Source organism: Coturnix japonica, chromosome 1 (assembly GCF_001577835.2).
Source record: "Coturnix japonica isolate 7356 chromosome 1, Coturnix japonica 2.1, whole genome shotgun sequence".
Taxonomy (NCBI): Eukaryota; Metazoa; Chordata; class Aves; order Galliformes; family Phasianidae; genus Coturnix; species Coturnix japonica.
The window spans coordinates 20,485,745-20,500,009 of record NC_029516.1 but is presented as its reverse complement, the minus strand read 5'-3'; the positions used below and the strand labels follow the sequence as shown (position 1 = coordinate 20,500,009).

At 35.8% G+C, this 14,265-nt stretch overlaps 1 protein-coding gene across 6 annotated transcripts in view; it reads left to right on the top strand.

The window, feature by feature from the left end:
- POT1 (protection of telomeres 1) overlaps positions 1-13,103 on the top strand; it is a 60,214-nt gene extending 47,111 nt beyond the window's left edge. For 5 of the 6 annotated variants that reach the window (XM_015853223.2, XM_015853247.2, XM_015853230.2 and 2 more), the window contains 6 exons: positions 2,577-2,782; positions 5,296-5,431; positions 7,348-7,442; positions 7,880-7,971; positions 10,272-10,377; positions 11,398-13,103. In XM_015853223.2, the coding sequence (XP_015708709.2) occupies positions 2,577-2,782; positions 5,296-5,431; positions 7,348-7,442; positions 7,880-7,971; positions 10,272-10,377; positions 11,398-11,510 (748 nt within the window). In that variant the 3' untranslated portion in view covers positions 11,511-13,103. Of the gene's footprint in view, positions 1-2,576; positions 2,783-5,295; positions 5,432-7,347; positions 7,443-7,879; positions 7,972-10,271; positions 10,378-11,397 lie in introns of those variants that run through there. The other variant, XR_004306282.1, reaches the window with a different exon arrangement.
- The last annotated feature ends 1,162 nt before the right edge of the window (positions 13,104-14,265 follow it).

The window sequence follows — 14,265 nt, the reverse complement described above, 5'->3', positions numbered from 1 at the left end:
TTTCACTGAGGACTTCCCTCTAAATAGCAAAATGTCCACAGAGTCGCAGAATAGTTGAAAAAGGAAGGGACTTCTTGAGGTCATTACGTGGATTATATGCATGTGGCTTTTAAGCATATCCAAGGAAGGATATTCCACAGTCCTTCTGGGCAGCCAGTTCAATTACTCAGTTACCTGCACAGTGAACTATTTCCTGATGTTCAGATAGAATCTGCTGTGTTTCAATTCATCCTCATCATCTCCTTGAGCACAGCTGAAAAGAGCCTGACTCTGTCTTCCTTTCACCTTTTAGAGTATTCATATGTGAACCTTCTCCAGGAAGGTTCCAGCTCTCTTAGACTTTTTTAAAGGAAAGATACTTCAGTCCCTTAATTTTCTTTTGTCCCTTTGTTGGGTTCTCTCCAGTATCCCCATGTCTCTCCTGTACTGGGGTGCTGAGAAGTGGACAGAGCGCTCCACGTGTGACCTCATCAGTGCGGAGTAGAAGGGAAGGATCACATCCCTCAACCTGTAGGTGATAATTTATAGCAGCCAAGGTACCATTAGCCTTCTTTGTGGCAAGGGTACACTGCTGGCTCGTGTTCAAGTTGGTGTTCAGCCAGGACCCCCAGGTCCTTTTCTGCAGAGCTGCTTTCCAGCTGGCTGGACCCCAGAATGTATCGGTGTATGGAGTTATTTTCTGACTAAGTGCAGCACTTCTTGAATTTCATGAGGTTCCTGTTAGACCATTTTCTCAGCCTGTTAAGGTCCTTTTGGATGGCAGCACAACTCTGATATATCTGTCACTCTTTTGAGATATCAGCAAATATGCTAATCTCAAATTTGCACTCTACCCCATCTTCTAGGTCATTAATGAAGATGCTAACAGGACTGTACTCTATATTGACCCCTGACATACTTTGCCAATTTAAGATTTTGCACCCTTGGCAACACTGATCACCATCCTCTGGGCTTAGCTGTTCAGCCAGCTCTCAGCAACCTCACTGTTTGCCCATTCTTCAATTACTTGTTTGTGAGGATCTTTATGGGTGGTATTATTAAAAGCCTTACCAAAGTTCAGGTAGGCAATATGTGCTGTTCTCCCTTCATCTACTAGACTGGTCATTTCATCATAGAAGCCTATTATGCTGATGAAGTATGACTTCTCCTCGGTAAATCTTTGCTGACTACCTCAAACGTTTTTGTTGTCTTTCATATGCCTGGAAATGGTTTCCAGATTTAGCTGCTCAGTCATCTTACTGGGGACTGAGGTAAGATTGACGACCTTCTAGTTCACTGGCTACTTCTTGCCCTTTTTTTTTTTTTTTTTTGTGCGGGGAGGAGATAAGAGTAACATTTGCTTTCCTCTGTTGTTTATAAAAATGGAACTAGTTAAATTTGTATATCCACACCAAAGAGGTTATGACTCCTGTGTTTCCTTTAGGTCAGCAACCATTCAATTCCTGCCTGTGCACTAAATCTACAGACTATAGAAAAAAGGAGAATTTTGTGGGCATATCAGGGTAATGGCCTATTATATTAGGTCCATTGTTTTCCCATTAAAAATAGTGTTCCAAAAACACAGATCAAGAGTTCTGTGAACAGCGCTGTTTTCTTCAAGTAAAAGTTGGGATTCATCAGTACTTTTTGTTTGCTAGTTTTACAGTTGCAGCAGAATAATATCAAAGTTTTCATTTCACACACAAGAACTGTTGTACTTAATGGTGAAAGCAGATGCTCTTGAATTTGAAAGAGAAATCATCAACATAAGCTTCAGGAGTTGTTATTATGTTCTTTTTTTATTCAACTCTGAAATTTGCTATTTACTTTCCCTCTGTGTTTTATGAAATAGCCCAAGCTTTTACTTCTGACATTGTCCATGATTAACATTGTCTGTGTCTTACCATTGTTAAGAGAGATCAGGCAGGTCTCAGGAGAAAACATTCTAATGTTTTGTTGCTTTTTTTTCCTGTCTATGCCAACTGCTGTCTCTTTTCCTGTTTTTGGCAATACTAATAAATTTTTATTTTCTTGTGTTAGTTCTCGATGGGTGAAACAAAATGTATGAGTGATGCATCTTAACCTGATAGGAAAGAAACTGTGACACAGAATTGCAGATTTTCTTTCCATTCACAGTGCACATGTGAAGTTAAACTGCAGTTTTTCATTCTTTCTCCAAGCTACACAGAGTAAAATAGGCTGGAACATGGATGTACACATAACTGGATGTTATATGAGCCTGTGTGCTCATTCAATTATACTTCAGTGGTATGCGATTTTGTGTTTGTTTTTTTTTTTTTAAAGCCTAACTGAAAACCCTTGCATTTCTTATTTGTTTTTCCATGGATTGCCATATGTGTGAACAACGCTGCTATGCTGCCTCTGTGCATAAATAAGCATATGTTACTTAATGTTTAATTATCTGTGTGTATAATTTGTTATATAACCCTAAATGCCTTAACTGATATAACAACAAAATTAGTTCCTTTATGTATTTTTAAGTTTTGTGACTACATTGTAACATTTACTTAGAGTTCTGCATTCCTTTTTGCTAGATGGTTGTTATGTTTACTTATTAATTCTGGAAATGGTTTTAGGCAAGAAGTTCCAGATGGAGATGCCTTTGACTTAATCTTGCAAGGCTGTGCAGCTACTGCCCCAAACCCAGAATTACAGAGTATGTCCTGGTATGAGTCTGTAATGTGGACTACACAAGAAGAGAAAGAAAGAAAAATAACTATTCATTTTGTAAAGCATTATGAAATGCTTCAACGTCCTGAAAATACCTTGCTTATGATAGAAGGTAAGATTAAAATATATCACTTTTTATGACATAGTGCCCACTCTGAATTTACAAATAACTAAACAAAGTTTACATGTGCTGAAGTTATATTCATTATAAGTAACAATGATCATTAAGGCATTTTATAATGAATGTAAAGCTGGAAATTCGTTACAGTTGTGTACACACAGGAAAAAGTAATTTGTGATTGTTCATTAGGTTATTCAGGTACTTCTGTCTGTTCCAAGCTATTCCTGAAATTAAAATGTGAATATGTTATTTTCCATCTGTGCTTACTGATTTTTCAGTTCAGATTTGAAATCTGGTTGGCTTGCCTTAAAGTATTTTTTTTTTTAGTCTTGATATAGAAAAGGTTTTGAAGACTTCTGCTGAAAGGAAAAGGTTTGGAAGGCCTACAAGCTTACAATTAGCTTTGTCAGCCTCTGGATGTCAGTGTTGTTTCAGACAAATAAGGCATCTTATAGCATGTTTTTGTAGTTCTGCTTTTGTTTGTTTTAAAATTAGATTTGCCTCAGGGAGGAGAAATACCCGCTAATCCTTAGACAAAACAATTTAGCAATACAAATAAGGAATGTTTTGAGTAGAAGAAGTAAATTTATGCATGTAATATCATTCTGATTCCAGAACAAAGTCCTCAGTTGTGTCCAAGCATAGAAGTGAATAAGTAAATGTGAGTCAGGGGGTCCTTTGCGTAAGATATTCAAGACCCTCCTGGACACCTACCTGTGTGACCTGATGTAGGGAACCTCCTTTGGCAGGGGGCTTGGACTCGATGATCTCTGGAGGTCCCTTCCAACTCCTACGATTCTGTGATTCTGTGATATTGGAGCATAATGAGTGTTTGGACTCTTTTTTTCCCCAGCACATTGATTACGATCTTTTTCCAAGCCACACGTTATTTTAATTTTTCAAGATTTTGGAGTTTAAGTTTTTGAAGTCTCCCTAGAAATCCTGTTGACGCTTTTCTGGATACTGACCATGCTCAAAGGGCAAATACATTACGTCACTTTCTGGGCAGATACAGTCAAAATTCTTTGTGTTTGTTAAACACAGGCAAATTGCTCTTGTACAACACAAGACTCTATGCCTCCCCATAATCTTCATGTTGAAGTAAAAACTTCCCACCTTGAGCTTGGCAATTATTTGGCTGGAAATGAGGAAACAACTGGGTAATGAACAGAGTTTTTAGGTGGGTCTCCAAAGGGTGTGAGAGAAATCAATAACTACTGCTGCAGATTAGTTGAACTTTAGATGAAATGTTCCAGCAAACAACTACTTTAATCTTCCTTGCATACTCAAAATATTTCTACATGAAGTCAGAGTGATTCAAATCACTGTTAACCCCTGCTGATTCTGTATATACTGATCTCTTACGAGCCAGATCAGTCAATGCAGCTTTATATTACAAAAACTCTGGAGGCCTTTTAGCAATGTCATAGTTTAAACTACCCTGTATTCTATGTATTAATCTCTGGGATGAGAGTTCAGGTGCTTATGAAAGGTATGAACTGTGTCACTGGACTTGGAAGACCTTTTCAAAAGCAATTTCAAATATCTGTCTGTTTTACTTGTTTTTGTAATGAGAAGTGCATTGTGGAGGCTCCATGACATTGAGCATTTTACATCACTAGTAATACTGCACCTTTATGTATTTCTTCTATAATTATCTCATCAACACAAGTAAGAGATATATACCATAAATATTTTACAACCCAGTGCCATAATTGCGTGTCATAAAGTCTTGATTATAATTAGTGATATACATCAGTTGTAGAAAACACTTGTTAGCTCACTTCTTTATTATGTGTTGTTAAATAGCTGATTAAATTGAATCATAGAATCATAGGATACTTTGGGTTGGAAGGGACCAGTAAGATCATTCAAAAATCTCAATGCTTCAGTCATGATATATTTATATTTCTACTGTTACATGGCCCCAAGCTAGTAGCACTCAAATTCATATCATTTACTACTTCTGCATTTCCCACCTCACAGCAATTGTGATGTGGTTGAATAGATACTTTTTCATAAACTAGTAATTTAAAATTAATAGATTTTTGACCATTAGTAGCAAACAGCTAATAAGAATAAGTTGCATTGACTATTTTTTTATTTGTTTTGAGAAAATTTGTGGTAAAACTTATAGAAGTGATGTGAAAGTGATTCTAACTAGGCAAAACTTTGTTGTTACAATAACTCTAATTTAAAGATACTAAAACAGTCCTGTAGTCAGTAAAAAAAAACAATTCTGTGCAGAAATATGTCCCATGAGCCCTTTTAGTCCCCATAAGGACCTAATAAAGTGAATTCAGATCGCTGTCTGTTATATATTCTTTTGACCTGCTCTGTCCATCTTTGATTCTCTATTGAACTTGTTGAGTTATGGAGAAGATAATGAATCTTCTATTCAATTTTGTATTGTATGTCTCAGTTTTAGTAGAGGTCCTCAAATCAGCCAAGAAATTCAAGTTTTTTTATTACAGTTTAAGAAAACATTTTTCCATTTTTAATAGGTGGAACCTTAAAAGAAATCTGGAAGCTTACAAGAAGATTTAAATGTGTTATTCCTGTGAAATCCAAGGAAGATGATCTTGAATTATTAGATCTTTCAGCTCCTTTTCTTTTACAAGGAAACATAAAATATTATGGGTAGGTTAAAAGTATTTATTGATAAGAATTGCAGTAATAGAGACCAGTGATTCAAACTGCAGTGCTCAAGGGATAACTTATTGAAAGAACCTTTGATGCAAAGTAAATATCAAAGCGTCCTTTCAGCTAAATTGCATTTGGATTTTATCTTGCTCAATTACACTATAAATCTTATATATCTAAGTGCACAGCACCCCAGCTTCAGTCTTGCCTGTGATTATGATTAGGGCAGTAATTTCAGAGGCAGAAACATGTGTATGAGTCTCTTCTGACTATGGAATGTCCAAATCTTCCATTCTCTAGGCAGACAAATGCCATTTTCTGATCTTCTTTGATAGAAAAGAATCAAAACATGAAAATATGTTGCATTAAAACTGTAAGCTGTGGGCTTTTTTTCCACACAGATAAAAAAATAGAGGCCCTCAAGGATGATTTCAGTCTTAAGTCTTACTTTCTTTATAATTCCCAGTGTTGGGGAAGCTTTCTTTGCCATTGCCATTTATTGAGATTCACAATGGTGCAAAATAAGTTGTCAATTTATGGGTACTGATCTCTACAGAGAAAGCTTCAAGGGGTGTCTGAATTCCACAGTTCACAGAGATGTGGAATGTGATACACAAATCTAGGTCTGGTATTTGTGCTGTATCTTTCAGTACGGTATTCCTTTTTCAGTGAGTGCTAGCTAGTATGTTTTCCCACTACTGTGCAACAACATATAGTTCAGAAAACTCATAAATACGTAGTTCACTATGAAAGTAGTACCTCCTATTTATTTCCTTGGAAACGACAAGAGATACAAAGACTACAATAACGCTATTTGAAACCTGAATTTCTCAGCTATAAGACACTACTTCTCAACTTAGCCACTGTCAATACTTATACGTTTTTGCCAACAATGAGCAAGAGCCTGCATGCCATGCTCACAAAAATCTGCACCAGCAGAGATGACCCACTGTCACCACCACTGAAAGGTACCACCCACCCCTCACTGTGCTCACACATACAGTTTGATCGCTAACTTTCAGCAAGCATCAATGAATGTCAGTGGGTGCAATTTCTTTGGCATGGAAGAATACAGTGACACCTTCACTTCATGCGTAGTTCTTTGTCAGATGCCATTTTGTCAGATAGCCCCTCTGCTGCCATCTATCACAGAGCAACAAAATGTAACAGAATATTGGTGGGAAGGTTTTGCTTCTACTGCCATACCATCAGCATCCACCTCTGACATTGTAGGCCAACATAATAAAATAGGAGGTATTACTTTTGTAGAAATGGTTATATCTCTATACTTTATGGAAGATATTGAGTCCTCCATCTTGGCAGACCTTGTAAGCTCAAGAAGTGCTCTGCATTGCACTAATCCAGTCCTGTAGGCAATAAATAAAAATATATAAAACATTGACAAAAATATTGCATATTACACGTGAGCCCTAATGACTCCCACAGGGGCCTGATAAAATGAATGCAGAGAACTATTTGTCATATTGTTTTGACCTTTCCATAAATGAATATTCACAACTTTTTGAAATGAAATTAAAGAGGATTAGCTTCACAGAGCTTGGCTTTGTATCACTTGCACTGAATTAAGGGTATTGATTTTTATGACATGTTTTCTAAGTAATTCTAAAAGATAATAAATATTTGTTTTAGTAGTAACAGCACTAGTGCAGACCAAGTTTATTTCTACTCAGGAATGATTCAAAAGCGTCATTAAGGATTTTGATATGGCCTAAATCTTGGGTTTTTTTGTTTTTTTGGTTTTTTTCCCAGTAAAATAGTTGTTTAAATTAGTAGATAGCTTAGGCTACCACTGATTAAGGACATTTGAATTATTTCTTTCTGTGCAGAATCATGTCTCTGGTATAAATGTTTCACTGCTTAGTTAGTCTCACTGTTCTTGTTTTAAATGCTAGGTGCAAGAAGTGTTCAAATCCAAAGAGTATCGAGAATCTGAGTTCCCTAGCTGAAAAACGAGAACCATCATGGGAACCAACTGAAATAGCACAAGGTCAGCTGACATGATACTGTCCTGAAAGAATTCCATGCCTTGATTCTTAAGTGTGTATATAAAATGCCTTTGTTATCACTGGACCAGATCTCTTTCATCTTGTATGGATAAGAGGGGTAGGAGGATCCTACCAAAAGGCAGAATCTAACATCTAAGCCAAGGTTAGCTGTTCTATTACTAGGATAAGAATATCTTAAAATCTTCCTGTATTTTTACAGTCTTACCTGTTAAAGTGTTTCTAGGAAAGTTGCAGTGCACTCTCAAAATATGAACCACTCTTTGACATTGAGAGCCTTTATTTTTTGGCCTATGAATTTATGATTTAATTAGAATATTCAGAGTAAGTTACCACTGAAACAGAGGTATTGTGTAAGCTTGAGTTGTTGTAATTTATCTTGCATATTCACTGTATGAAGCAGATCCATCTTTTCCTTCAGTTTTAGGTATTGAACTACTGCAATATGTTTTCGTTATGAAGTTCACACTGGTTGATGGAACAGGAGCATTAAATGCATATCTTTTTGATTATGTAAGTAACCCTAGGTATAGGTAAGCTATATGGATTATGTGGATTTGGATTTTATTTGTTACTGGAATAGCAAATGTATGTATGGAAGTATTCATTCTGTGTTACCTGCAGCATTTTATGGTGTCCATTGGAAGTGCTATAATGTTATTGACACTGCTCATCTGTGAAGATACTCAGGATTCAGATTTAGTTATTTTTCAATAAAATATCAGAGTGTAGAATACCAAAGCATAAAGACAAAACTGAAGCTTGTTGATAATTTTTGATCTCCATAGACTTTTACACTTTTCTGTGGCTAAATTTTGCTTTTGTTGGCATCCTGAATGCAGTATGAATGAATTTCAGGATTTATGCAAGTAATTTCTCAGTTCAAAATGTCATTACTTTTTTTCAGCTTCAAATGGAATCTAATATAAGTTGTCTGTTGAGTAATTCCTGATTGTTTGTTTCATATGACTGTGAACTAGAAGAGACCTTTCTTTTCTTGATGCTAGGTTGTAATTATAGTCATGCAAATATGTCTTTGATTCCAGAAGCACTTTAATACCATTACTTTACTTACCTTAGAATTAATCTCCTCTGAAATAACTTAAGACCATTGAGACACCGAAGAATACATACTTTGCCTGATACTACACACTGTATGAGTTTTCCTTCTGAAGGCTGTAAAAACACAGTTAATTTAATCTTCTTCCATATAAGAGTTTTTTATCAGTATCAGAGGTAGGTTTTTTCTTCTGTATTGGAGTTTCCGTAAGCTCTGAATGTTCTCACTTTTGTTCTGAGTTCTTCTCAGTTGGCCCACATCTTCCATGAGGACCATAGCATGAGTCATTACCATACAATGCTTCTATTTCTGTATTTATAATTACAGAGATTAATAAATTTCTTGCTCACTGATTCTTCTCTGGTACATTCCCCTCACTTCTGAACAGAACCTCAGCTTTAAGACATTTTCTCATTCCATGTGCAGTTGATTTGGCTTGCTTAAAACACGCTGTTTTGTACATGTATCCAGTGAAAAGTACTTGTCATCTTTCTACGGTTCGTTTTCCTTTTATATGGGGAAACGAAAATGCAGAAGGGAAATGGGGAAAAAGATTTTAAACTGTCTCTGAATCTAGAAATTCAGAAATCCATAGCTTACAGTAGCCAAGAGTCTCATCAGATACTGTTTACAGCTCAGCTGCAGGAAAAAGAAACAAGTTTCTTCTGAAGTCACAGTTGCTAGCATCTCTGCTGGTGGTAACTTCAAGGAAAGGCCCTACCTTCCTAGCCTAAACTTCGGTCCTTCGGCATCGCCTCAGAAGAAGCCGGGCTACTTTGAAGTACAACTTTACACTACCTTCCAGTCACACTTTCACTGGAACGTTGTCAGTTCTTTTCTTATTATTTGATTTTTGTAGGAAAACATTTTGAAGTTGTGTAGTCAAAAGAACTCAAAGAGGGGGAAAAGTAGTTACCTGTGTCAGTTTTGCCACCAGATTATCTGCTGACTTACAGTCACTTAAGCATCTCATACAAAAATTACACAAAGGATAGATTATTAAGAATTTTTATATTTTAAAAAAAATGATAAATTGCCATAAAAAATATTGAGTTCACTGTATGAAGCTCTGAAGTGATATTAACCCTGAGAGATACAAAATTAGGCAACAAGCATGGAAATTATAAAATCGGGGTTTTGTAAGTGATGTTACTGTAAATAATATCTGAAGAAATGGTTTATCTAATATTTCCTTGTTCCATTATTTACTTCACTCTTCCATGCAGAAATGCATCCTGCAGTATCAACCCTTTGCCATAGTTTCTAAAACTGTCAAAAAATGAAACTCAAACGAAGGGAGTCCCACTTGTGTGAAGCCAAGTAGTGGTGCCCTGTTGTTTTCAACTGATTTTTTCCCCTGAATGTGTTATGTTCTTTGCAGTTAAGGAATATAGTGGAAGACTGACCATTCTCTCCCACCTTTACATTATTTGATGATGATGATTTATGTAGAATATTTGACAGTTATATATACACACCTACAGTGCAGATGTTTTAGTAGTATGCTCTGCTTTCTGAATGGCTTTAGTCCCTGAATACTAAGGAGTACTGAAAAACAGGTTTTTCAGGCAGTTTTTCTTCTTATATCTAGATAGTAAAAGTTTTTTTTTGTTTGTTTTGTTTTGTCTTGTTTTTTTCTATTTCATTAATGTCTGGATGATTTTTACTTCTTTAAAAGGATGGGCGGTCAGAGTTCCTGCTAATGAGTTCATATCCTTCTTCCAACACCTCACTCTCTTCTGTTCTCTTCCAGGAAAAGTTTTTCCAAATCCCTGCCTCTGAAATCTTAACTAATAGTTTCCTTCAGCAAAAGATGGAGATGACCATGAATACACTTTCTCCTCCAGGAAGAAAATTAGGTCAGTTTGCTGTTTTAGAGGGAGATAAAAATGGAAAGGATCTTTTGGTCTGCTGTTACGTATGCAGAGTTTTGGAATTCAGCTTACACTTGGGTAAAAATCAAAAATGAGAAATGTGGGCGTTTATAAGGGGTATTATGATCAACTTGTTTTGATACCTTCCTCTAATTGTAGAAGTCCCTGTTGAGAAAAAAAATAATAATATTGATTGAGTAAATTCTCATTTGAAATGCATTGATGTTTGAATATGGTCATATAAAGGTAGACACTAACGTGTCATTTCAGTTCATATAGAAGTGAACCAGATCACCCCTGTACTGAGAGCCACAGTATGTTAGGGAAAACTGAAAGAATTCTATGCCTGGGACATATAGTGAGTGAGATTCTACATTTGCAAGTGCACATTCTGATTTAGACCATCCCTTGCTACAGGAAACCACCCTCAGAAATTAAGCAGAAAGCTTTAGTCTAGATCCAGACGGGTTTTTATGTAGTATTTTTGCTGTGACAGAAAGTAGCTGCATCCAAACCACATCCATGCAAAGTATCTGTGTGTCTCTGCCACTGCTCTAGCCTCAGGAGCCTGCTCCCACAAAGTACATGAATATCAATGGCAACCACACCAAAGTCATTTTTTTTACAGAAGTGGTCCTATTGTAAAGGGTGCACTGGATTCCCTTTTTGACCAGATACATCAGTCTTAGTATCACTGAGATTTTATTTTAGAAAGTCTTTATAAATGCTGTAGTACTGTAGAAATAGTTGTATCAAGAGCTTTTAGAGTGGAGGTGGTCTGGGAGGCTGTTTGCCACCAAACAGCATTTCTGGTGGTGCGTGTAATTTTGAGATACAAACTGGAATGCTAGTTATGGATTTTAATTTCAAATGGATAATTAATTTTTCTTCTCTTTGAATATTTTATATGTTTAAGTATCTTAGTTAAGATCCTGCTCTACTTGTACTTCTCTCCTATAAAAATTAGAAATGAGCTTTAAATTATAATTTGGTTTTGATTTGTAGATGACTTGCCATGGCTGGAATGCTTCATCAAGTCCTATAATGTTACAGATGGAAAGGAACATCAAGTTTATTACCAAATTTTTGACACTACAGTTGCTGAAGATGTTGTATAGAAATGTGTTAATTCAGTAAGAATCCAATTATTTTTTAATGTATCAGAGACTACGTAAAAAATTCCATTTTCCATTCTTATGAGTTCAGCCTGTATGTATGGCATTTTAGTTCCTGTTAAGGTGAGTGGAAGTTATGTTTTGATGTATTTTCTACATTTCTACATGCAATCTAATGCTCTGGGTGAACTGGAGGAGGCTGAGCTTCAGTGGAGGCTGCTCAGCTCAGGCTGATGGAAAAAATCTGATACGCAGCTATCGTTCAAAAAGGCAGCAATGAGGTTATAAACTGATGATTTTACTCAGAGAGTACAATCAGAATTATGCTGCTTTGTTCATTTCTGTACAAAAAGAAATGATGTCTGATGTCAATAGAGATAGAGAAGCTCTGCAGTAAACTTTGAGACTTTTCTGCAAGTATTTTGATAGTGTTACAAATCTGACCATGTGATGCTTATCACTAAAATTGAAGTCAAATCATGAAAGTAAGATCGTTTAAAATTGTAAAATGAATATTGAAATTCAGTAAACTGTAAAGATTTTTAAAGTGACCCAGTTGGGGACCAGAGTTTATTACCTGGGTTTCTGTTTTCAAAGGCTCTCGTATCTGGGTTAAATTTACTGTCAGATTAAACTGCCAAGATCTGCCTTTTCTATCTTACATAATCAGATTGTTTGACTAAATTTAGAGATACCAAACTAATCTAGTGATATCATGGCTTGAAAGTACTGCTGGAGAAATTACTTGATGGTTTTGTTTTGCATTCAGAAGTACGCACAAGAAATTCAGGGCATCTTTCTCCACTGATAATTAGTGTAGAAATCCCTGTCAAATCAAGTGCTTCCCATTAGAGAAAAAATCTCATAATATTTACAACAGCTGTTTTTTTAAAGGAGTTCAGGAGCGAGATGCAATACGTGTAAGCAGGTCATTATTTTACTGAAAGGTTATGCTTTCTTATTTTATTTTATTTTTTTAATTTTTTTTTTTTTTTGAGCTTGTTATTTGGTTATGTGATTTGTGAATTTAAAATTTCACCAAATGTCTTCAAATAATTTTCTGACACTCTGAAAGTTTGTAGTGAATTTATATGCCGTGTCCCCAAAGAATACGTGAACATTATCCATCAGTTTGTAAGGGAAAACTCTACTAACGGTGATTAGTGCATATTTCCTTTAAAGGAAAATCTGAACTTCAGAATGGAGCTGGCCATTTACTAAAGAGCAGATCTGGTTCATGAAACAGTGCCTGAACCTATGAATAACTGCATAAGCAAAAACGTAATGTTATTAAATGTGTATTATTAAACCTGAGGCACTGGCAGGACCCAAATGACTTCAGAAGTTAAGATTTAAACAGAAGACAATCTTTTATAGCGTTTATTGTATATAGTGCATGAAAATATTGGAAGGAGATATTTTTATTTTTTTTATTTTTTTTTACCAACTGACAGCAGTAATTGATAGTATATGTTTTATGTAAAGAAGCCTTTTTATTACACCTGATGTCTGAGATCCCTGCCAGAAGACTTGACACTTCTGTGCTGTTGATTGTTGTAACTATTAAAATGTTTAATAAAATCTTTTCCAAAGACTGTGATGTTTTGTATTTGACTTTCAGTTTCTAGTTCATAAGACAGTGGTGAAAACTTTGCTATTGGTAGTCTTGCTTCAAATGAATGCTTACACAGTCTGTTGCATTGGAACTTAGGCATTTAATTCTCTTTCCAAATATAATTTGTAGAAATAATTTTAATTAGTAATGAAAAAACAATATCTGGTACTAAAGATCATTGCATAGAAAAGAACTAGTGCAGAGTTGAAAATGAGCATGAACTCCTGTTCCTCCCCCACCCTACTAATTACACAGGTGAGCGCATAGAAGTGATAAAAATGTAATTGAAGTAAAGGTTGAGCCTTCAGGGAATGCCAGGCAAAAAAAAAGCAAAATATATGTGGGAATGTTTTTTCAGTGTTTTCAGGAATTCCTGTATGTTTGGGCTTCCAAAGTCCTTGTTTTAAGGTGGATTAAACAATTGAGATTGGATGTCTTTCAAAAGTCAGTTGAATTTAAGCTCTTGGTTGCCTAAAATCCTGTTGAAGTTTCCAAAGGAAATGTCAGAATCTACAATAATAACACACATTGCAGATGCAAGAAGGCATTTCTGATGGGTGACCTGCTGTTCAGTGGTGATTGAACTTTCTCATCAGCTTTAGATGTTACAGGATCCAGAGATTTACAGACAAGACTTTGAAATGCTTTGCTTAATACTAATCCTTTAGCTACTGAACAGCAGGAAGTGGGATTGAAAACACAGTGGAGTTGGATCTAACAAGCTGAGGTTTGCAACAGAAGGAAGAGAGTTTGTTTTAGTCAGGATGAGTTCTTATCATTATATTCATACCACAGTGTTTTACATTGCAGTGAATTTATCCATGTTAAAATATGTGAAACTGGCATGAACTGGGACACTGCAACTACAGAAAACTTTCTTCAGGGAAGGAGAAAAATCAAGTAAGAATTCGTTTCAAATAAGCATTATTCCAACTGTACTGAACAGTGAGTGCTAGTAGTGAGTACATAGATAGGAGACAAGGAAATGCAACAGAAGATAAAGGAGAGAATGAAACTGTTTCAGAGGGCAGCCACAAAGGCAAGATGGACTCTCATTAAGAGAGGCTTAATGAGACTCTGCTGCAAATCCTGCTCAGATAATTTCCTACATACTAAATAGCCATGAAGTATTGTGGTTTGTGG